At 43.3% G+C, this 24,412-nt stretch overlaps 1 protein-coding gene and 1 long non-coding RNA gene across 3 annotated transcripts; one reads left to right on the plus strand and one right to left on the minus strand.

Annotated features, from left to right (window-relative positions):
* The first annotated feature begins 789 nt into the window (after window positions 1–789).
* On the plus strand, window positions 790–1,708 carry LOC139433748 (uncharacterized). The gene is made up of 3 exons (XR_011643135.1): window positions 790–1,098; window positions 1,488–1,548; window positions 1,648–1,708. It is a non-coding gene; the product is annotated as an uncharacterized lncRNA (long non-coding RNA).
* Window positions 1,709–6,206: 4,498 nt separating this feature from the next.
* On the minus strand, window positions 6,207–23,963 carry pdgfra (platelet-derived growth factor receptor, alpha polypeptide). Of its 2 annotated transcripts, none has more exons than XM_034081843.1 (29): window positions 23,777–23,963; window positions 21,458–21,539; window positions 21,077–21,367; window positions 20,630–20,890; window positions 20,082–20,221; window positions 19,000–19,162; window positions 18,403–18,592; window positions 17,868–17,983; window positions 17,452–17,748; window positions 17,095–17,361; window positions 16,863–16,993; window positions 16,587–16,755; window positions 16,293–16,482; window positions 16,047–16,162; window positions 15,788–15,914; window positions 15,467–15,663; window positions 14,224–14,318; window positions 13,726–13,858; window positions 13,315–13,419; window positions 12,651–12,761; window positions 12,121–12,274; window positions 11,295–11,446; window positions 10,889–11,004; window positions 10,213–10,335; window positions 10,008–10,119; window positions 9,815–9,914; window positions 9,534–9,639; window positions 8,622–8,857; window positions 6,207–8,118 (listed from the first exon to the last, which is right to left on the minus strand). In XM_034081843.1, exons 2-29 carry the CDS (start codon window positions 21,519–21,521, stop codon window positions 7,971–7,973), a joined length of 4,410 nt encoding a protein of 1,469 aa, XP_033937734.1. In that variant the 5' UTR covers window positions 21,522–21,539; window positions 23,777–23,963; the 3' UTR covers window positions 6,207–7,970. The 2 variants fall into 2 exon arrangements, with proteins under 2 accessions (XP_033937734.1, XP_033937733.1); XM_034081842.1 differs by having other exon boundaries at window positions 18,403–18,595.
* Between the last annotated feature and the right edge of the window lie 449 nt (window positions 23,964–24,412).

Genomic DNA, 24,412 nt, shown 5'->3' on the forward strand with positions numbered 1-24,412 from the left:
TTTTTTGACAAAAGAAGCTTTGTGTTATATAGGCAGGCCTTGTATTAACACATCGAAGTTGGTTTGACAAAAATGCGTCCATCGAAGCCAGTGTTAAATAGATTTTTCGAATGTGTCGAATATCCAACGTCCAATATAAAACCAAATTTACCACGGCCGCCGACCGCTGGAGTGAAGGGAATGGCTCGGCCGGAGGCCAGACAGCTGATCGGAATCAGGTAATCAGTGCCGGAATAAAACCATGTCGTAACCTGGTTCTGGGCTGTTTTGCAGTAGGCGTGATCCTGGAAGGTCGCCAAAGGACCTGTGAAGGTTCCCACACGGGCAACGTGGGAGACCGGTGTATACTTTGTTTGGAGCTAATAAACGCCTGTGATAAACCGACCTTCTCTTTCCATCCCTATTTGAACACTGTGTGAGCGGAGAGGCTCACAGTGGCGCCTGAACAGGGACATCATGTCGGAAGGAGAAACCCCGCTGGGTCAGGCCCTCCAACGTCTCGCTCACATGCAGGAGACCACCACATCATACAGCGACAGCAGAGCGAGGCTCTGCTCGGGATCGCCTCGAGCCAGTGCGAGGACCGGGCTCTCCTACGGGAGCTGCTGCAGCGTCCGGCCGCTCGGGAGGCCGATACCGCTACCAACCCGGCCCGACCTCCTTCAATTGCCTTCCAGAAATTGACAGCAGAGGATGATCCGGAGGCATACCTGGACATCTTTGAGGGCACAGCGGCGGCGGCGGAGGAGTGGGCAGCGCGGCTATTGCCTCTGCTATCTGGGGGTGCGCAGCTAGCCGCCCACAGCCTGCCAGCAGCCTCTCTGCATGTGTACCGGCATCTGAGGAAGGCCATCCTGCACCGGCTTGGCAGCACGCCAGAGGCACATCGCCACAGGTTCCGGTGTTACGAACAAATTGTGGCCCGAACCAGAGCCATTTAATAGAAGAGTTACGACATCTCCTTTCACTCCAATGGACCACTCTTTTACAGCAATGGCGGATCGTGGAGCCTCTCAATCGTTCCCCGGAAGTTAGCGCCAAGGCTGGCAGAGCTGTGGAGTTGCAGCATAATACACCGTTCGTGACGGACTTTTAAAGGTAAGAAGAAGTTTAAAGATGTATATTGCGGATATTATCAGTACATCTGATTCAAATGAACATGTGTATTAAAGGATGTCAGTGGATTATCCCTAAATTAGTAGATTTAGGGAACGTTTACAGATAACAGATTAAGCTAGCATACCGAAGCAAATTAGCAACACACGTTGAACAGCCTTTTAATTGTAAATTCCGTTCTCTCTATGTCATTTCGTCCAACATGTTGAATTAGAGAAGAGGGGCTTCTAAACGGGATTGTATGCGGGGGTGGAGGGAGTTAAATATTAGATAAATATAACTTTGGTGCGTGTAAGAGTGAGTGTTTTTAGCAGAGCCATATTGTGTCCTTGTGATTCTGTTGATTATTACCTGTCTGTATAATGTTGCAGCTCAGCTGATTCTGGATTGATGGCAAAGGGAGAGGGACTTAAGTGAGAGTGAAAACACAAGGTACGTTTAATACTACTGTTTTATATAAGTAAACACGTTATCTCCCCAAGGCAATAGGTGTGTATAACCCTTTCTCCTGTCTGTTGCTCCCTCTCTCAGCACAAGAACCAGAGGGGGGTTCAATGGAGCCTGAATACCTGCACTGAGACCCTCACCCTGCACCCTGAGTCTCAACTCTCAGTGTTTTTCAAGCCTTTCCCTGTTTTTTTGTATTAAACAAAACATTAAGCTTTCCCAATGGTGTGGTTTTCGTTTTGTGAAAAAGTGCAAATGCAGTGTTTGTATATAAATCACATATTTTGTTGCTGTTGGTCGTGAAATTGCTCCTGCTGACTTGAGCCAGCCATTTTTTCCTCCGCTCTGTGTCAGTGGGGAAGCCGTACATTCGTACTCCTTTCTCTGAGCGATTTGAGCATCCCCAGGCAGCACAGCAAACCATGGTGGAGACTAGGAGGCAGCACAGCAAACCAGGACAACACGGAGGAAAAGGCACAGACAAACTGCTTGATATGCTATTCAATGTTTATTGAATTCCATGTATTTGCAATGGATGTTCCTAAAGCAACACATTTAACATCATCATCATCATCATCATCATCATCATCATCGTCGTCGTCGTCGTCGTCGTCGTCGTCGTCGTCGTCGTCGTCGTCGTCGTCGTCGTCGTCGTCGTCGTCGTCGTCGTCGTCGTCGTCGTCGTCGTCATCATCATCATATCCTGTCGGTCTCCTGTCCTTTCTGAAAGCCATAAAGACGACATTAGTCATTTAGATAACTTGTGTCCTCAGTTACCAGGGGATTACTGAAACTACCATGCATTTAAGAAAATGGTAGAAATGAATCCAATCTGAATTTTAAAGCATTACTTTAGATCCCCTCCCTCTAAATGTATCAATAAACATTAGAAAGTGATCCTCCTGACTACCATACAAGTTTAAGAAGATAATATTGGTTTGAAAGAATTCAAAGCTATAAATAAACAGCAACAGGCTCTTTAACCAAGGCACTGTTAGTAACATGTAAACTAGTTGTTCACACTAATCCTAATATTATCACTTAATATTAGCAAATTCGATTTTATTTTTGAAAACATATTGATGTAAATACATACACATATCGATTTGTTGTATAAATATTGCAAATCAAAACCTTTATTCACTAATAATTACCAAAAATCGTAGTTCTATCTCCTGTTATCAATGCATTCACATTGCCCGCCATGAACTTCCGGGGAACAATCCCTCGTCTACATGAACCACGTGACGATAACCGTTTTTGGACTTCCGGTGTCGTAACTCTTCTATTAAATAGCTCTGGCCCGAACAACTGGTGATATTCTATTATTTTCGACAGATGTATTGCAATGTTTTGCACAGGCATCCCCACAGTCACCTACTTTGTCATGTTCTAGTCGTCACTGTAAGCTTCACAATATCAGCTTCTCACCCACAACCTCACATACGCGTACTGAACGTGCATCAAAGTCGTCCTATTCAGTCAGATATACCAAAAGAGGAATTTGAACAACACGCGAAGCGATCGAGATGTTTCTTTCCCGGTGAGTCAACAATGGGTCCTCAAGGTACACGCCCCAATAGAGAGGCGAAGTTCCTCCCTTTCCGGGAGCCTCCATGGGACCCCGGAAGCGTAAAATTATACATTGAAGTCAATGGAGAGAGTAAGGTTATCTTTTTATCCCGTTTGAATTGTGCCACGAATGACACATATGATGTTTGTCAATTTAAAAGTCAAAAAAATTAAAATGTGTCGTAAAACTGTGAAGTTACACATTTTTTTGTGTGAAACCGCTGAGTGAACTACAGGTCTCTGGTCTCGCACAATACGCGTCACCATCACAAAGACGGCCGTCACGTTAGGAAATTTCACCTGTTTCTTTCAGAATGAGAATAAAAGTATAAAACGAGGTGAACATCACTACAAGTCTGGACACGTTGAGAGCTGTACATACACGCAAGGGGAGTTAGTCGGTTCTGTAAGAGCAGCGGGACCGGCTTTAAAAGATGTTGGTGAGTAATATGAGTGCAATGTGTAACGTTAATGTCAGCTAGCTAACATTAGCTAACAAGGTACACTAACGTGTTTTGTTTTAGTAACTAGTTTTCTCCTTAATAACTTCGTGGTCTCTGTGTATGCTGTGGATAACATTAGTGTTCACAAGAACAAGGTAAACTCCCGTGTTTTGTTTTAGTTGCTCTTCAGATTGAAGCGGCCAGTTTTATATCGACTATACTGTATGTGTGATCTCCTTTTACATCTCGTTGTGTCATTTGAGTTTATTTGCTGTGTGTAGATTCAAGGGTTTTGGTTATCTTGTCAATTTGTTCGGTTATCTTGGCACAGCTGTGTGTGACTCCCTCGGGTACACTGGTATGTGTTTTTTTACATCTGTCGAAAATAATAGAATATCACCAGTTGTTCGGGCCACAATTTGTTCGGTAACATCGGGCCCTCCCCTTCGAGGACGCTGACCGGCCCTTCTCCTACGGTCAGGTGGTGAGTATTGATGGCTCCCAGCTACACCCAAACGCAGCACTCACTCACCCACACTTTACGGTGGTTAGGGACAGGCTGTATCGTGTAAGCTGTGACACACCTTATTATACATCCATGTGACACACAGACAGGAGAGATAAATACCCAGTTGTTGGTGCCATAAAGGCGTCGGGAAATGGTTTACCAGGCGGCTCATTATAACCCGATGTCAGGTCACCTAGGGGGCAGTGTTTTTCAAAGTGGGGGGGGGGGGGGCGCCAGGGGGGTCACGCAAAGTTTGAGGGAAACATATTTTTTTTTTTAGATGTTATTAATAACTGTATATCTATCAATCTATGTGTCCTTTGATGCCAATCTTTTAATATTTTTGGTTTTTGAATCACACAACCGCCCTTCAAGCCAATCAGAATCGAGCTGCCGCTACTGAGTGAAACTGAGTATCTGCTCAGCTTTTGGAGCAAGTGAGAGCTAGTGAATGTTTCGCTCCGCAGCTGGATGAGAGTACGGATGTAGCAAATGTCGCAGAATTGCTTGCATACATCAGATTTATTTCAGAAGACAACTTTGTTGAGGAAATATTATTTTGCAAAGTACTGGAAGGTAGGAACATGAAGAGACATTTTCCAAGTTTTAGATGAGTACATCATCTCAAACGGACTTGACTGGTCTCGTTGTGTGGGTGTGTGTTCAGATGGGGCAGTGGGGCTATGACAGGCAAAACAAGCTTTTATCAGGCAGAAGGCCCCAAATGTAGTGGCAACACACTGCATGTTCAATCGTGAGGCACTTGTACACATCATTTAAAAAGGGTTGGACTAAAAAATTGCAACAGGGGGGTCCCCGCCTGAAGATAATGCTATATGGGGGTCCTTGGCATGGCAACGTCTGGGAACCCCTGACCTTGGGTACGACAAATCACTACACCGGATAATGGCCCGATTTGATTGGCCGGGAATTCGCGCAGATGTGAAGCGGTGGTGTACATCTAGCCGTGAATGTCAGCTAACCCGCCGGCCATCCCCAGAGCGCCTTTGCGCCCGTTACCCTTGATTGAGGTGCCTTTTTGAGAGAGTTGGTATGGACCTCATCGGGCCATTAGACCGGAGTGCACAGGGATATCGCTTTGTACTAGTCCTAGCGATATCCCGAAGCAGTGCCGCTGCGTAATATCTCTGCAAAGAGCGTCGCACAGGCACTGTTTCACATTATCTCCCGAGTCGGGATCCGGAAAGAGATCCTGACTGACCAGGGCACACAGTTTATGTCACGCACACTACGCGAGCTGTATGAACTACTGGGCGTCCATTCAATACGGACTAGTGTTTACCATCCGCAGACCGACGGCCTGGTGGAACGGTTTAACAAAACACTAAAGAACATGGTTCTAATAAACGCCTGTGATAAACCGACCTGCTCTTTCCGTCCCTATTTGAACACTGTGAGCGGAGAGGCTCACAATCTTTTAACAGAACTGTAGGCCAACAGCATTTTAAGAAATTAATACAGCTTTGCATTGTCTTTTACTTGCCACAATTCTTTATCTCACAATCCTTTGGAAGGGAGAACCACCATACTGAATCAACCAACTGTAAAGTAAATATGAAAAACAAACGCTAGCTTGACGAGCAAGAACAGTAAAAACCTGTGTAAACATTGTTGCATGAGTAAAGACATAATAATGTCATTTATTTTACTGCATAATGTATATGTATTGGATAATACATTGTTGTACAGATAATTGTACTTGATATCTGTATTTTATTTCTTAAGCCACTACCGGTCATGTGTGTGACCGTTGTGTGTGTCACACAACGGTCACACACATACACCCAGTGCTTGGGTGTAGGAAAATAACATAAGAACACATTTCCTTTTCCAGTCTTGTATTATTCACATTGATGTTATTTACCAATATGTTATGTTGCCAAATATACAATATGAGTCTCATTATTCTTGTCCAGGAATGCTAAATATTCTTTCGCATGCAATATCATTGTTGACAAAATTGAACAATAAAGTTATTTGGCAATTTCCTCTCATTCCATAGACACGCGCCTCATAAATAATTTTCTGTAACTGATTTTTTTCCATTTGGTTGTGTGATACTTTAAAAACACAGTGAGCAAGGACAAGTCTTATTCTTTTTACATTATAAATCATTTATTGAAATATAAATCATCTGAATGTACATGTTGTAGCATAATGAAACACAGTATTAAATCGACATATTGGGTGTGATTATCTATAGTTACAGATACTGTACCGTCAACAACAAATCACTCACCTGCTGCACAAACATTCACATCCACACAGCTTTACACATCTAAAGCCAAAGCAAGACCTTTCTGAAGTACTTTTTTCTTGTTTGTTTTTTTACTGCAACATCCAAAACAATATGGAAAAAGCAAAAAGTGCAACAAATGATTGCAGATTATATCACAGTCAACAGGAAGAGGCAAAGGCAGTGGCACAGCTGGTACAGTAGCTGGAGGATACAGAGGATTACACAGTCTACACATAACTGATGTATAACATCAGATCGACATAAATCTCTAGTCCATCTAGTGTCTTATTATAACTAGAACCTGCTAATAGACGTCAGGACATTAGATAAAATATGAGACAGGAGGACACAGCTGCTAGTGAAGCTATTGGAGATATATATTTTTTTTTGCCGTGTTCATTGACATGATGGGCTGGGTTTCTCTTTGATTGCTTTAATTTTCCCTTTTTTAAATTATTTAAATTGATAACTCCATATCATACTTGAACACATTGGAACATATGAATATTTGTAATATTTTCAGACTATATGATGCTATTTTAGCAAATGTTTCCATAGTTTTTCCTTTTGATAAGAGTGATATTTATTTTTGTTTTAATGGATTCATCCAAACCATTGGCTCCACGTGGCTGAATTTGGGTGCAGACGCTTAATATGTGCTTATATAAAATACTGTTTCCCAATAAGTCTCTCTTATAAAACAACTCTCGATCTATTTACAATACAATCACACTTCGTTTTGTTTTTCAAAGCCCATATGACACATATGACTGAAGTCCTTATCAGGGATGATGATCATTATTTGAGAACATTATGTTGTATTTGGGCAAAAGATGAGACACCGCAAAGATGCATGTACTCAAAAGCTCTACTCTCATAACCATTCAAACAGCTATGGTCAACATCTACTCGTTATTCACAAATAATACATGTTTACATAATGATGAGGTACAAAAATAAATTTGAATTACCGTACATATTGAAAAAAGAATATAGTCATGTACAAAAAACAAAGTCCAGATTTTGTGCTTTCAAATCTGAGTTTTGATACTGATTGTGCCAGCATCAGGTGCTTATCTTGTAGTGAGTGAGTGTGAAGTCAGTTTACCTGCCAATGCTGTTGCTAGTATTGGACTCATTTATTTTAGTGCATCAGTAGTGGTTAAATATATCCTATTGAACGATATCCTGTGGTGTTCATTTAGTCCAATTTGTTGAAATCGTCCCTTCTTGCTTATATTGCTGTTCAGAGAATGCCCGAGAATAAAGCTCTGCTAACTAAAAACACAATCTTTTTCATCTTTTCTATCTAGATATGTCCAACACACAGGCTCCGTGGTTCTTTGAGTCCTTGATGTCATGTTCTCATTAATGCTCGCTCACTCCTCCAGCCCAACAGGGGGCAGTGTCCAGGGAGAAGTAAAGCGTGTACCGTGCTGTCACCACAGACTCATCCAAACAGTGAAGTGGTTTTTTCTGTCCTCTGAACGGGCGGTCAGGGAGAAGGAATGGAGGGGATAGAGGGTCACCAGCCAGTCTTTGGTTGATTTACAAGTGTTTCTCTAGTTTCCTGTGTCCTAACACCCGTTTTCTTGCTGCTTCTACTCCACAGGCTGGGTAGTTGTCAGAGGAAGCTGTCCTCCCCCAGGTCACTACAGTCCAGACACATCTCGTCCAACAGCGTGATGTCCTCCAGAGTCTCACCCTCGCGCTTAGCATAAGTAGAGATGCTGGAGCCCGTCTCAATGGCGCTCTCGTCGGAGGTCTGAGAGCTGCAGGAGACACGAAAAACTCAGGTTAGCGTCTTCTGTGGTGAATATGGGTTGTCAAATCTAAGACTGGGGACCTCCCCTCAGACAAAGCTTTAAAAAAGCCAAACCCTCCTATTAGTTTACTTGTTTAGGTTCGCTCAACTCCTGCATGCCTATAGGATCATGATTGTGTTATGATCTAATAGACACTCAAAGAATTAGCCAAGATAGCATAACACTGTCTATCGAAACAACTTCAGATTACATTCAAGTTCTATCTTAAGGCTTTTATTAGTTTCTGACTTTGCAAAATTCCCCCAAAAAAACTAGATTCCTGAAGTAAATCTTATACCAAATGACAAAAAGTAAGGCTATTCTATGTGATCTTCTTTTCATTACTACTGTTACTTCACTTCAATTCACTTAGCCTTTCCTGAAACTGTTTGCAGCTCAGCCTCCCACTTTAAGAAACCTCTAAAATAGACAGCAAAGAGTATCGGAGGTAAATGTTTGGTTCTATTTACCCGTGTCTGTTCCTCTTTCCATATTCATCGTCAGATAAGGGGTCCAGGTCTGGCAGGGGGATGATGTAGCCGCTGTCAGAGCTCAGCCGCTGCTCATCGAAGCCGCTTTCCCTGTCCTTCAGCTTGCACTGGTTCTTTTGGGTGATGCCGATGTAGGCGTCGTCGTTCTCCACGCAAACCCGAGTCACAGCGGGGTGGTCGCTCTTCAGGAAGTCGTGGTTCACCCTCTCATAATGCTGCAAAGAAATACAGATGAACATTATTATTAAATGCTTAATATAATACAAATGCACATTTTAGATAAGGCACAATGTCTTAGGAGATCTGATGTATTCGTGTGATCACTGGTTGTGTTGGCAGATGGGTGGTGGTGTGTTAAAACTGAAAATCACACATGCTATTTATCCCCCAGGTGCTAGAGCGAGCGTCAGTTCCTCCTCTGCCCCCCAAAAATGAACTCTGTAGAGGCAGAGGTGAAGCTGTGTTCATGTGCGGTGTGCAGTTTAAGGGAGAAATGAAGGTCCGGTGGTGGAGGAGAGAGCTGGAGCTGCGTCATCACCCGGTCTGAGGGCAGCCGCTCTGACATCCAGCTGCTGCTTTTGCACTCTAATCACTCGTAGGTTGGTGTTTTACAGAAAAACACAGAGCCCACAGAAACACTCCGAATGCACTCTCAGGGGAAGTGGAAGGGAAATGACCAACCTGCTACTTAAAGAGTGCATATTAATTATTTTTAACCTGTACTTACTCTGCAATGTGAATAAAAACAAAAGCATGGAGGAGGATGTTTACAAAAACGTATCAGCCATAAAATGCCCGAAAAAGAGAGGAACATAATGTGTAGCATAACTAAAAAGCAGGTGTTAAGAATTCAAAGAGGTCGGAGGATGTGAGAGGTCACGTGAGACTCACCTTCTTGTAGTTGGAGGGCAGCAAAGTGGAAACAGTTTCACTCAGACCAAGGAAAGTCGGCCTCTTTTCCGGCTCGCTGTTCCAGCACTTCATCATCATCTCATACCTAAAAACACAGGCAATGTTAACATAGAGAACAGTACGACCTGTCCTTCACCCAGTAATTTAGCCATGACTCATGTCAGCCACTGTTTATCACGCATTCCTCATATATCAGGATGTCAAGGAGGCTTCATGTCATGCACAGCAACAGTACAGTCGTCGTGTGAATTATCACGTACACGTCCTCAGGTGCGTGCTCTGGTTTGGACATCCTGAATCCACTCTTGATCTTGTTGTAGAAGCTTGAATCCACCACCATCCCTGGGTATGGGGTGCCACCTTCAGATCAAAAGAGATTCTCATGAGTTTATCATCCTACTTCAACAGTGTCAAGGATTTGTTTTCTTTCATAGATGTTTGCAGGGGGCTTACCTAAGGAGAATATCTCCCAGAGCAGGATGCCGTATGACCAAACATCACTGAGACTGGTGTACATGTTGTCAAAAATACTCTCTGGCGCCATCCACTTCACTGGCAGGAAAGTCTGTGTGATGAAGGAGAGGAAATGTTTACGTTGGCAAAACCTTTATGGAAAAATATAATAAAGCTATGTTTAAGTGATATTCATGAGACTTACACTCCCTTTGGAGACATAGTTGTTGTCATGCATGATGTCTCGGGCCAGTCCGAAGTCACAGATCTTCACTATCTTGCCCTGAGAGAGGAGGACATTCCTGGCGGCGAGGTCCCGATGCACACACTGCAAAAAGAAAAAGCAAAGGTGAGTAGCAGCTCATGATCATACACATTGTTTTCAAGCCTCAATTTCCACAAGTCCAAACACATTTTGCTCCCAAGGCTCCCGACTGTGGGTTTGAATTAATCCGAGTTCATTTTTAATACTGTTTCATATTTCTTTATAAAGCATGGTCTTTGTGTAAACATGCCAGTAGGAGGGATGGCTGTAACCACTGGATATTTAGGGATAATAACTATGAAGCTGAATGACTAGCTTCTGGCCGCCCGGTAATTCTAGCCCTAGCTGTGCTGCTACTATATTCAGCCCCTGGCCTCTCTCCTGAGTGGGCTCAGCAGCCTTCACCAGACTGCTTATCATACAGCTGCTGATGGTCTCTGTCCCCCTTTTGGCCAGCACCGCTGTCCCATTTTAGGACACAAAATCCACAAGCAGTGGGAAGCAGGGGCATGTGAGGCTGCAGGGTATATGTGAGGTTTGCAAACCCCAACTATATAAATGGAGAGGATATAAAAACAACATTTTCATTCATTTTCCCTCTGTGGACAAGACGTACATTTTTGGAAGACAGGAACTCCATGCCTTTGGCCACTTGGTAAGTAAAACTGAGCAGATCTGTGGTGGTGAGGCCCTCGTTAATGTCCTCTGACATCAGGTCGTCCATCTCGCCCTCTGGTTTAGAAGACACACACAGAAAACACCATGAGTATATGTTCATCATGTATTGTAAATATAGTACTGGCTGCTCAAACACTGGTTTTACTAATGGCAGGGAGAAACCGGGCATTATTATGTGTGTGCTACAATTATCTTCTCCATATAATTACAGGGTTGTACCAGTCCTAAATTCTGACAAGGGAGTACCCCTTAACCAACACAGACTCAAACACAGCCGTAAAGTCAAGTGAGTACACAGAGTGGAGAGAGTGAAAGGAGGACAGGGAGAAACTGTGTATGCGTACCTTTCTTAGACGGAGGGTGGTCATAGTCAGATTTCTGGATGTCTGAGTACTTGGAGGCATTGTTCATCTCCAGCATGGGAACATACTGAGTGTTGTCACTCTGCTTCATATCCATGTAGTCTCCTTTGCTCTCAAAGGACAGAATCACATAGCTGTGTGCAAAGATAAAAGAGAAATAAATGCTGTTAGTGATGAGGCGAGGACATTATGTGGGAACATTAAACCACATGAAACACAATAGTGATACAACATTATGTTTTTCAGCCCTCTATTGTGTTTGTCAATGTGCGTGTGCCCTTAAATCCTCTCCCTCCCTCTGGCTAGATTTAGAGGAAGATGTGGTTGAGCCTAACATGGTAGCCGGGATTAAATCATGTTATGGTCAATTCGAGGTGTGGTCACTGTGAGTCATCCATCAACACAGATGCGCCTCGGAGGGAAATGGAGGGCTGCTGTTTCACCATGAACGTCTGATCGAGGTTTCCCCATTACAATGAAATTAGGTTGAAAGCTGAAACCACTTCAGACTGCGATTTGATTAGGTGAAGACGCCAGACAATCCTCAACCATGGCGAAAATGGCGATAGAGTTACCGATTAAGGGGCAGGGGGGAGAATTAGTGTGTGAGAGACGATTGTGCAAATTGTTGTGACGATGGCTGTAATATTCGGGAGTGGCTAAGGGGGAGTGAAATGATGTAAAAAGTGTAATTTGTGTGTCTATTATTTCATATTTTCCAAACACAATAAGTGTCGGAATCACAAGGATAATTCCAGAAATAAATTGTGCATTTGTAACTGCAAACTGTCAAAGGTATAATCGTTACCTCCTGCTGCTCTCATCCACTGGGTTGATTCCAAAGATATCCATCTCTTTTTTACTTTTCTCTGGGTTCAGGCTGATGAAGCTCTCCCTGTTCTTGTGCAGATGGTTGACCAGGTCCCCGTAGAAGCAGTATTCAGTGATAATGTAGATAGGGCCTGGGAACAAAACGGCAGATAATGTCATGCATCGGCGGCAGTCTGCAGGCTAATCTTATCAGAGGCTCGTAAATGCTAAAAGCACAGTCAAGAGGGCAAGCCTCCACTTTCCCATAAAAAGCCTATTATAATACCACACCCACCAAGAGAGGAGACAAGGCTGTCAATCTGTTTGGCTGTTAGAGCTGTAAATGTGTACACATTCCTGTGAATGCAGGTTTAGGCAGCATGTGGGTGTTTCTTTAAATTGAAAGCAGTGATTAAAATGCAAGGGAAAGGCAACAATGGTTAACCTGACAGTTATTATACAGCATGTGTTTGCCAATGAAGGAGTGTGTGTGTCTTTATAATTCCAATGTGGGTGTGTATTATTCACCTGACTTGGTGCACGCTCCCAGGAGGTTAACAATGTTGAGATGTGGTCCAAGATGAGTCATGATCTTCAGTTCAGACATCAGGGCCTGTTTCTCACTGGAGCGCGCCGTGGCTGAAAGAAGGCACAGCAACCGTGACTATCATCACACAACATCAGACCATCAAACAAACCTCATTCAGCCAAGACTTCTATCATTAGCTTCATCTTTGTGTAGAAAATGCCTTTATAGTTGTGCATGTCTTTCTTTCACTATGTTCCCCTCTTGCCCCTACAGGTACAGAGTCCTGCATACGGTTGTAAAACCAGCTACAAGGGGTGGTGTTGCTACATGTTGGTATTACATGTTAGCAGGCCTAAAGCTTATTCATTTGTCACAGGAGTTGTTATGCTCTCTAACCTGTCCACCCCCTTGTTTGGCAATTAGACGTCATAAAACAATGACAACATGGATATTAGAAATGTATCTTTGCAATATACTTGAAATTGAAGAAAAGTAAAAGAAAAGTGAGGATTGAGGTACGCCTTACAGTTTCATGTGTAGTATATTTAAGTTGCAGAAGTAACAATTCCCCAACTAATGACCTTTACTGGTTTAAAGAAACATATCCGATGACTGGCAGCATCATAGCTTAAATGTTCTGTAATTGTAATCTGTTAAACTCACGTTTCAGCATTTTCACTGCCACCTTCATGACAGGTTGCGAGCGGCTGAGTCCGTAAGCAGTGCCCTCGACCACCTTCCCAAAGGCTCCAGAGCCAAGGATACGACCTGAGGAAAACACAACAGCAATGGAATTGATTAATAATAACGAAAAGCAAAAATATCCTGCATAAAACAGTCATGCAAACACAGCTGATAACTTCAGAGGCCTCTGCTTTCTCTACTGTGACTCTTTCAGTGGCCGAATGTCGCCTTGATCACTGAGTCAAAGCGAACTCCAGCCAGAAAACCCCTTCTGCCCGAGTGAGATAAGCTCATGGCAGCCTCGTGGCCAGAACATCCCTGCATGGTGGCCACAGAGCCACTGAGACAAGGATACAGCTTTTAGCACATTGTAAATAACAGTCGGCTTACCGAGCACAAGTCTGTCACGGGCGAATTCCCATCTGGAGTCGTAGGGAAGCTGCATGGGATCCACATAGATGTACTCATGGCCGTCTGGGCTCACAGACTCTATGACCCTCCAGCGGATCTCATACCGTGGTTTCTGTAAGACAACACAGATACGGTTAAAACTCTTGATGTGCTTCTTCCATATATTTGGATTTTGGGACATTTTTCAATTTTCAGCAATTTTCTCCTAGCCTTGCAAACTCTGCCTCTAAATTGTATTTAATTTATGAGCTCAAGATACTTTTACTCTGGATAGTATTGTTGTTATTTTGTGGATAGTTCCTAAACATTCTTAGTTGTCATAAACCACAATCATCATTTATTTTAAGATTGCGGTCTGTATCTGAAAACAAGGCTTGATTTTGCAAAGCTCCCAAAATACATAAACATGTGGGAGAGTAGAAGCATAGATGTGAGAGGGAATATGTGAGAATGAACGCAGAATGGTGGTAACAGTACCTGTTTCCAGATAATAACCAAGACAATGAGTGAGATGATGACAATGACCAGGAGCACCAGCACAGCAGCAGCTACAGTCAGCTCTGGGTGAGGGCCTGTTCGGGAGGAGAGCCAGCGGGCACACATGTTAGATGGACATCACATTCAACACATGGATCTAACATGTGTCCGGTGTCATGACAACATGAAATGCTTGCAATTAGGTCTGGGCAATACATAGATATTATATCGATATGTGTGTATTATGTTATTAGTTGTCGGTTATCGTCATGTTGCATATGTGTCTTTTCCTATTTTTAATGCTGCATTACAGTCACCAGACTATTACATAATTTGCCTTGCCATTCAGTCATTATATCCAAATTAATGTTGATTATGTATCAAAATCTCATTGTGTAAATACTTTGGCATAGATATAGATATAACACAAATATTGTGATACTTCCTTTTGTGTTCCGCTTGTTGCATGATAAAGATCTTCTGTCAGGCCTCTAAAACTAATAGATCCATCGGCTGTATTTTTTAACACGACCAAAAGGTATGCTGGTAAGATAACAGGGAAGGTGGGGGAGGAGTGCAGGCACTTAGGTTGAGAAGGAGCAGGCGTAGGGGTAGGGGGTGTAAAGCTCATCTGGTCGGACCAAATGCCCAAATGATCACTTGCTTAGCTGTCAGAAAAAGGCCCCTTCCTCACGGTTAAAGCACAGCCCCCTATCAGCTGTCTCTCCACAAACTCATCATGTGACAGCTGCTGTAACACTGACAGCACTAAGCCGGCACTGAACACAGGCACTCACACAGGCACTCACACAGCCTATCGCACTATGAGTGTCGGGACTGGAAGGAACATCAGAGGAACCAAGGCGGAAACAACAACCTCACAGGTCCATTTAAAAGCTGATTTGAGTGGAAAAGGGAAAACAACAACCATGTGTGTGTTCTTACAACAACCAGCCATAAAACAATGGGTCCCAGGGCTGTTCTCTAAAGCAAACCAAACCTTGGAACTCACTCCAATACAAATCTGATCTAAATCTAAAGCTTACTCAATTGAACTGCTCCCACTACACTAGCTGCTCTATTGCTCATTGAATGTCGTATTGCTCACTTTGTTGATGTTTTCATGAGTTGTCTTTTGTTACGCGTTGTATGTTGTATTGGTGACCTTGTGTAACGTAAGTTGTAATGTATTGTAATGTTATGACTGCCATGAAAAGGGTTGTTACATTAAAGGTATTATTACCATTGGACACCAGTTTGACCTCCCTGCTGACGGCGGCCATTTCGTTCCTGGCGAGGCAGCGCACTGCCAGCGTGCTTTCCAGATGACCAAACGTGACTTGACTCTCCAGGTTATTTTCCTCGTCAAAGCGCGAATCCATTGTGATCCCCGTGGAGTTGGCGGGGAGGGGCACCCAGGAAGACGAGTCATTGGCACAGCTTAATGTAAAAAACAGAAGACAGATATATTATTAATTTAGAGATGAGCGACTTCATGTATCTGGAATAAAAGTTATTTCTGTTGGCTGACGAGCGGAAGATTATTGCACTAAAGAAGACTTACTGTTTGATGTTCTTGCAGACGAACCACTCCACCACAGGAGTGGGCTGCCCTCTGGTTATGCACACCACAGCCTGACCTTTGGCTGAGCCATGGTGGATGTCCATCAGGTCCAGAATAACTGCAGGAACTGTAACATAGTCCGACAGAGTGTGTGTAAATATGTGAGGAAAAGACAAACTGTAACTGGGCCAAAAGGTTGTGACAGCGGTATCTAAGAACATAAAGGTAATGAAGGGTTTGGGACATTCCTCTCTCTTACCTTTGACCTCCAGGTTTAACCCGACGTCACGAATATGTTCTCCATTTTCCACTCGGATGGTGTAGTTCCCGCTGTCCTCCTCTTTGGCCCGGATCAGGGTAAGAACACTCAAGTAGCTAAACAGAGCAACACAAAACGAAACTGCAATAAAGACACAGTAATAGAAGTTCATTAACGCACTAAACCCTAATGACAGGCCTGGTTGATGTGTGAGAATGTTAGCTTGGAGCTTGTCATTACACTCACCTGGTCTCGCTGAGCTGCCGGAGGCTGGTGGTGATCTCCGCCGTCACGTCGCTCAGTGGGATGCCGTCCTTCAGCCAGGTGACATGAGCACTGGGGAAAGCACTGATTTCAGCCCTGAACTCCCGAACCTCATCCAGCTCTGCCGATTCATATTCCCCGAACTCCGGTGTGATGGACAAAAACCTACTTGCTGTTAGAAAAGAGGAGAGGCAAACAGTCAGTAATAGTTCATCACCACAGGAAAGAGACACATTTATCAGATAATGCCAAGTAAACATAATAAAGATTTCATACCAAAAACTCGAATGGCTAGTTCCTTTATCTGGATGTCATCACTGATGATATCAGTGATGGAGCAGGAGTAGATGCCGTTGTCCTTGATTGAGGCCTTTTGGATTGTCAGGGTGTAAAGGATCTCCTGATCCCTCTTATTCTCATGCACTGTCTTGATAGCACGATTAGCCTGTTCAAACGATAAGGAACATCAGCAGATGTTTTGAGTTTTTTTAATAGGCCTTTTGGGACATGGATCACTTTTTTTGCGCTGCATAGGATGACCTTTGCTCTCACCAGTATTCCAGGGTATTTCCAGTGGTCTTCCAGAATCTCAGATCCCCTAGCCAGACAGTTCACTGTGATGGTTTCTCCCACAAGTAGAGCAGTGCGTTTGGCTGTCAGCTCAACATGCAGTGCAGCGCCACCTGAGATACCAGGACAACATGTGTGAGGGCACAGATCCACCCGAGAAAACACAGAGCAGACTTCCAAAGGTAGGTCAGATTTTAAAAGTAGTTTAACACACCTGTCCAGCCGTGGACGATGTATTCCTCGCTGTCGCGTTCCTCTCCGTTCACTAGAGCCTTACAGACGTAGGTCCCAGCAGTGAATACTCCCAAAGCGCCCCTCTTGCTGTCATAAAAGCTGGGCACAGGTAGCTGGGTGTCAACGTTAACCAGGGTCACGTTAGCACTGGGATCAGACACCCGGCATTGAATCTCCATCTCCTCTTGGTCCGACAGCACATGGTTGCCAAAAGGAACCAAGGAGGTCACAAAGGGAACGTCTGGATCTGTTTTGGAGTAAAAAAAAAGAGTTAATAAACCAAATCCAAGTCAATAAAGTCAAATTATAAAAACACACGCTCATATCTGCTGTGTACCTGGCACATAGACGTAGATGCTGCTGTCCTCTGTGTCCTCAGTGGTATTTCTGGCGTAGAAGCAGGTGTAGTAGCCAGTGTGCATTGCACTGGCGTTGTCCACAGTGATGGTGGTGACAAAAAGGCCGCTGTTGTCTTCTTGTGTTTGCTCGTGCACAACCAGCGGCGTAGCCCAGTCTAGTTTTGCCTCTCCCCGACAGGTCAAGGTGAAAGGAGTGTGGAGGGGCACCACCATCTCCTCCACCTGTGGCAGCAGCACAGGGCCCGAGGATGGTGGGAACATCATTGCAGTGGGAGCTGTAGGAAAGTAAAGTAACATGTAAATTACTCAGTCATAGATCATAAATCAATCAATCAATCCATCCATCTATCTATCTATCTACCTATCTATCTATCTATCTATCTATCTATCTTACCTTTCACTTTGAGGGTAAAGGAGAAGTGAGCAGTGCGAGAGCCACTGATGGCTGTGATGGTATAATTCCCGTTGTCTTTCACCAAAGGCTGCCGTAATGTCAGAATGCTTTGATACCTGTGAGAAGAAAATAAAAGCACATATTAAGCTCATTGATTTTTGCTTCAAAGTGTTAAAATTACACATTGTAGTTTTATCGGAGGTTATGTATTGGACTATTCCTTTAGGAAGTTACTGCTCGTAGTTAGAATTAGTCCCCTGGACATTGGTGAATGAAATTGTTTGTTTTTAGCAGAACAAACATGAGCATGTTGACTGGTGAGCTTTGCTGGTAGACAGAGCTATTGGTTTCCCTGTTTTCAGTTTTAGATTAGTTAGATTTTAGATTAGCATAAAATAAATGCTCATGTTGAAAATAAATGTATTTTCAAAGATGTCATACTAGTTCTGGAACTGTATACCAGCTGTGATAACTAAAATGTTAAAGCCTCATCCATTGATCTTTCAATATATTAAATATTAACATTATATCTCACCGATTTCCTTCGAGGTGGCTTGTTTTGGCGAAGATGTAGTAGGTCTGTGGCATGGCTTTGCCGTCTTTCAGCCACGACACTTTAGGGTTTGGGTAGGCATTAATGAGGATGGTATACTCTGTCTCCTCTAAGAGGCTGACAAATTCTGATGTTTGAATCCCGCTGTGATCCACTGCCACAAAGCAGTTTTCTTCTGAAGAGAGAAACAGGAAATAAGTCAACAAAAAGGGTGATTAAAATGGGTTGAGTCTAGGATTCAGTGACTGAAGCTACAGCAGGACAGCGCAGTGAGGATTGAGATGCAGGTGGAGAGACAGAAAGGTAAAATGAAGGCCTGCTGCTTGACACACATCTGCTGGAGCCATCCCATAAAACATAGTAGCTGATGTTGAAAGCAGAGGTGAATCTTTACGGTCGGATGGCAGAAAATGACTTCCACACAGCACAAAGAGCACCGTGTGCACATATGTAAGGCCAGGGCAAAAGTATCTGAATGATGATGATATAACATTAAGTGGATGTAAGAAAGCGGTGTGATCACATATTAACAGTTCCCTGAAACGTATTAAAATGTATTCTGAACAGACAAAGACTTACCAAAGACCGTGACAGCCACACTGCTGACTCTGACCTCGCCGCTGATGATGTGGGTGACGGAGCACTCGTAGCTGCCGCTGTCCTGAGAGGTGGCTTTTGGGATACTGAGGGTGTAGATGACCCCGTCAAGAGAGGTTTCCTTTATCTGAACTGCACCCATAGCCTATTCAAAGCAGAAGAATAATATAGATTTGAGATCCTACTCATCGGAACAACAAATATATCTGAGTTATAGGATATTTCAATGTTTTATCTGTCAGTGTTCTTCCGTTTAACAGGTACAATGTATGAGAACTGGTGCACACGGCGTGCTGCTGGAGGCTAATGGTTAAAACACTTGCTCGGCCACAGGAGATAAATCAGGATCACAGGGTCTTTTAAAAGTCTGTAATTGCAACTGAGAACAAAACCAGGAGTCAAGACTCCAGCGTTCCTACCCTGACCGTCTCTGGAAAAGGGCTTAAAGGAATCCCGCGTAGAATAACAGACGTGTTCTATAGATTAAGAATGTGAATATAAATATAAACAAAACTAAAAAGCACATGAAACTCTTTCATATCCTTTCAGCTAACACTTCAAAAGCATTAAATGTTAAGCTGGCTGTCATGTGCAGACATCTGTCCTACGAGTATTTAGGTTGCTGGGGTCAAAGGATTTACTATCCTGTTTTTCCTTCTTTTGAACTGCCTGCTCCCCTCAGGCCATTTGTCCTGAAATTCCCGTTAGCATCTTGCATAAATTGGGTTAACTGCAGAAAAAGCCGTTTGGCCTACGTCCTCATAATGAAGACACAACATTCAGTCGCTGCTTTCCTAACACATACTTTGTAACCACTAAGGGCCATTCTCAGAGCTATATTTCACTTGCCGCTGCTGAAGTAGGTTTAGGTCCAAAACCATTATTCGCTAATTTAAGGCTCAGTGCTGCCGCGTAGGAAATGACATGGACATATGACAAAGGGTTGAAGGAAAAAGGACAAGAAGGCTGGGAAGTTCAAGCTGATTATGGATGAAGCCATATTGGAGACTACATTGAAAAGACATTAAAAAAAAAACACAGAGAGGAAATGGGCTGCATCTTGCCTGTTTTTTGGGATGGAGCCACTGCTGCTGAAAGTCCAGTCCAATGGGAGCGACACACGTGATGTTAAAGGACTGCCCTGCTCTCACCGTCTCCTCACTGGCTTTTACTTCCACGTCAAAATTGTCCATCTCAGCAGGGACTAGAGGAACCACCAGAGAGCAGATATCAGCACCGTCATCTCACAGGTCCCAAGATAGTGACAACCTGATAACCATGAGCTCATCTATCACCGAGAGGTGGCTCAGTCGGTCGTCATTGCTCACTTACTCACACTCAGAGTGAAAACAGACGTGTCCAATCATCTCCCTCTGTGATAATGACATAATGTCATGGCAGTCATGCAGTGAGATCACCATGCAGCGCTCTCATGGTAAACACAATCGAGGAGTGATTCCAGCTGTGCAGTTTCTTAATCATTATCCTGTTACTTAAAGTGATTCTTAATGCAAAACATCAGAAGAATTTAAGAAAATGTTAAGCCAAATCTATGAAATGTCCCTTTTTCCCGCATTCTAAGGTCTATAAATGCGTAGTTGTCTCAACATACCCTCAGTCTCCACAGTGTAAATAACACTTCTGATAGAGTGGCCGTTCACTGAGGTTTCACACTGGTACTGCCCAGGCACGAGACTTCCAAAGAAGCCCATTTTGTGGTCATAGAAGGCAGACATGTCCTCTCCACTGGGGACACTCCTCAGGGTGACATGGGAGTTGGGGTCTGACACACGGCAAGAGATGGGGACCCCATCTGTCTCCATTGGGACTACCAAGTTTTCAGGGGTTTCTGGGACGAAGGGAGCCAGGGCATCTGGATGTGAAACAAAATGTAATCTAAGTTATGAGATGTGGGTGCAAAGGTATATTTGTGATCAAATCATCAACTTAATGTAAGCAACAGTGATCGCTGTTGCTGTGTCTCACTTTAAATGTCCATATTATGCACAGTAAATCCATTACAGTTGGCACCAGATGTACAACACAACATGTCATTCACCTGGGACGAAGACATATATTCCGGCCTCATTGTCTTCTTCGGGTTCGTCCTCCAGGTCACCCTCCTGTGTTTGATAGGTGCACATGTAGTAGCCGGTGTTTTCTACAGTTGCGTTGTAAATGAAAAGTGTCGCCGTGTAGTATCCCGGGTAAACGAAGGTGTTTTTCGGCAGGGGTTCAGTCCAAACGACGTTTCTTTTACCGGTACAGCTTATGTTGAACACGGAATTGGGCTGCAGGACGAACTCTTCTTCGTTGGAAACAATGGTAGGTGGCGACAGTCCGGAAGTAACTGAAAGATAGTTTTGAAAACATTTAGAGAAACTTTCAAAACATGTGAAAAACAGTAATGTTATGCATAGGGCTACTACTGTATGTTTACCTGAAACCAGTAGGCCTACCACCAGCATACCCCCAAAGACGAGAGAGGCCTTTACCCCATCCATGGCTATGGATGTGCTGGCCTGTAAAGACAGAAAGCGTATTATTTAGTCAACAAGTAAAGCAAACATATCTGGGTTTATGGTTTATTCCTGATAAAACGTGATAACATTGTGTCCACATTCTAAACAATTATATAATATTACGATTAAATCAATAAAACCATTGGCTTATTACTTATTTCCCCGTGAATCAAAGCCGTGCAGTAACACTGACTCCTTGCCGCTATCATGCCCCTGATATAATAAATCCAGAGATGTAGGCTATAGAGGGATTTGTGGAACTTGGCAGCGAAACTTATGGTCTCCCACCTCATTTCAGTACTGAAAAAGGTTACACTGTTACATTTATCACGGGGCTACATTAATTATTTTTCGTAGGATGAGGGTGAAGATAACAAGACGGTAAATTCCAATGCGTCAGGATGATGTTGGTTATGTTACAGAGGCAAGTCGGTTCTGTCTGCTGCGCTCGTGCTGAACATGGGGACCGCCGCTAGAGGGCGACACAGTCCAGCTTTTGAGGGCACTGAGCCTCTTTGAATCTCATTATATCCAGTTTGTTGGGACGCCTTTCTAAAGTTGTATTTGTTTCGTCTCATTGAAGAGAATTTCCTTTTTATTGCTTTGACAAAAACCGTTTTTGTTTTTTAAACTAAAATACAGTTATGCATGTCCTTTTATTGTTTGATTTGACTTATTAAGACAATATCAAGTTTAGTAATATTTATTAACTAATTTCAGATATCTTCTCAGGCTTAGTTTTGTCAAGAATTCCTGCAGCGGATATAACCTTTTCTCTGTCTGTCTGTCTGTCTGTTTTCTATGATGTCTGTCTGATCTAGAATCAGGGGCCACACATGAGGCGCTCACACAAAAACCGTATTCTAAACATTATCTGTTCTTCTCCAATTCCAAAACAAACCACCTCTGCTTTGTAAGTTATTTAACATTTATTAACTTTACATTTCTGATTGTGTCCATTCCTTTTCAGGGGACCTTTGTGGATACTCTGTATCTTCCATGGACAATGTCACCAAACAATAAAAAACCGTTTGGCCCTTGCAGCTTCCTGTGGCTTTGCGCTCTGGTTCGTTCTCACCGGCCTAAATTATCCAACCTGGGTTTCTTTAACTCTATAATTAGCGGACGCAACTCGCACAAAAGTGCATATCCGCGTGGGAATAGCTGACAAAAGCCTAATGCTTGTTGACGTGTTTGTGCTCACGCCTTGTCTCAAACAATTTCAATAAAGGAATGTTGCGTTGGCTTTGGCGAGGATCCTGCAGCCACTGCGCGTAAATCTAACTAACCCTGGAGTGGCAGTCAGACTGCTTGCATGTCCTTCTTGTATTCCCGTGTCCCAGCAAGCCACTCAACAATTGTGGCAGATAGCAAATGCATCGTTCTGCTCCTGGAAACATTTGAGCAACAGCTGATAAGGCTTGTCTCAACTTTCTGCCCTCCTCTCACGGTGACATGGTTCATTTTAATCCATTGATTTCTTTGAAAAGAACATCCGTCCAAAAAGGCAATTGTGCATTTACCATGACAATTGTTTTTGTTTATTTCTTTGTCTAGATTTTTAGTCACAAGCAGTAGCCTATTCCTAGGCAAAAACCGTTGGTGACACAACAGGGTGATAAAGAATGCGTTGTGGCTCCACACGAAGTTCTTCTTTCCTCCTTTTGAATCCATTCAGCTGTAGCTCTGAGCCTCAGTCAGGCTCAGTCCAGTGCCGATTTTCCGTTTTAATTCCTCACATTCCACGGGCAGAGGAGAAAACAATGTGATGAACATTTCCCAATGTGTTTCCTATTACATGCCAGGCAGCATCCAACAATGGTGCCTTCACATTTCGAGGTGACACCTCCAGCTGTGAGGCCGAAAGCGAGCGCTTTTATCCCGCAGAGTCACGGCGTCCAGGGGTGAGACCATATGGTGCATGGGGAATATAAATCTAATCTAAAAGAAAATGCATTGCCTTTTGCAGAAGTTGCATAAAACTACCATTACAGCAGTGCATTCTCAAATAACTGAATATAACTTTTCCAGAAACATTTTCAGAATGGTGAATATTGTTATAATTGGATCAATTAATTAAAACTGCAATTAAACTCCTATTAGACATCTAGCGTATACTTCTATTTAATATGCATAACGCTCTACTCGATACAAAAAACACCGGAAACTTTTTATACAAAAGACTGAGTAGAATTGTGTTTCAATCATCTTTTGGATCCCAGCAGCCTTTCAATTACCTTTTTAGTAATCCCCTCTTTATATTCCTTTCGTGTAAGTATATCCACAGTGAATTGGTCGCTCCAAAAAGCGCAGTAAGGGTCCTTTGCAGCGGCTATAATCCTCAGAGATCCTGCGCTGTGAGAGCATATGTGCAACCTTCTGTCCGCATCCTCGACCGTCCTCACAACTGCGCTCCAGCTAAGCGACCTGTAACTGATTCAATGTTACAGTCCTCCCTCCTCCCTCCGAAAAAAGTAATCATCTGGCTCAAAGTAAATAACTCTCAGGAAATGACACCCCCCTCTCCTCCCTTCGAGCGCTGGACCCCTTTTCAAAGTAAGAGTCTTTTTAGGGGGAACATGCAGACGAATATCCCTGGAGAAAAACAGATTTGCATTTTCATGGAGTTTGAGAGCATTTTTGCAGGACAGAATTAGATCTGATGTGTTTTTGAGATTGTTATTTTCCATCTTCATAGACTTCACTTTCTGAAATTCTTGTTCTGTGTGTGTATATGGTATAGCAGTCAATTTTACCAAGCATCACAAATATACAATTTTGCACTTTTTACTAATTTTCTGAATAAAGAAGGGCATCTCAGCAAATAGACACACTTATTGTGCAGCAGTCAAACTGGGAACAGTGGAGCGATG

The sequence above is a fragment of the Pseudochaenichthys georgianus genome, chromosome 4, assembly GCF_902827115.2.
Source record: "Pseudochaenichthys georgianus chromosome 4, fPseGeo1.2, whole genome shotgun sequence".
NCBI classification, from domain to species: Eukaryota; Metazoa; Chordata; class Actinopteri; order Perciformes; family Channichthyidae; genus Pseudochaenichthys; species Pseudochaenichthys georgianus.

Excerpts from the sequence above, each read along its gene's own strand:
- pdgfra (XM_034081842.1), bottom strand. The coding sequence starts at position 21,521 with ATGGATGGGGTAAAGGCCTCTCTCGTCTTTGGGGGTATGCTGGTGGTA. Across the intron at positions 16,994-17,094 it reads CATCGTCCACGGCTGGACAG|GTGGCGCTGCACTGCATGTT; the intron begins GTGTGTTAAACT and ends CTGGTATCTCAG. Across the intron at positions 10,120-10,212 it reads ACTATGTCTCCAAAGGGAGT|ACTTTCCTGCCAGTGAAGTG; the intron begins GTAAGTCTCATG and ends TTCATCACACAG.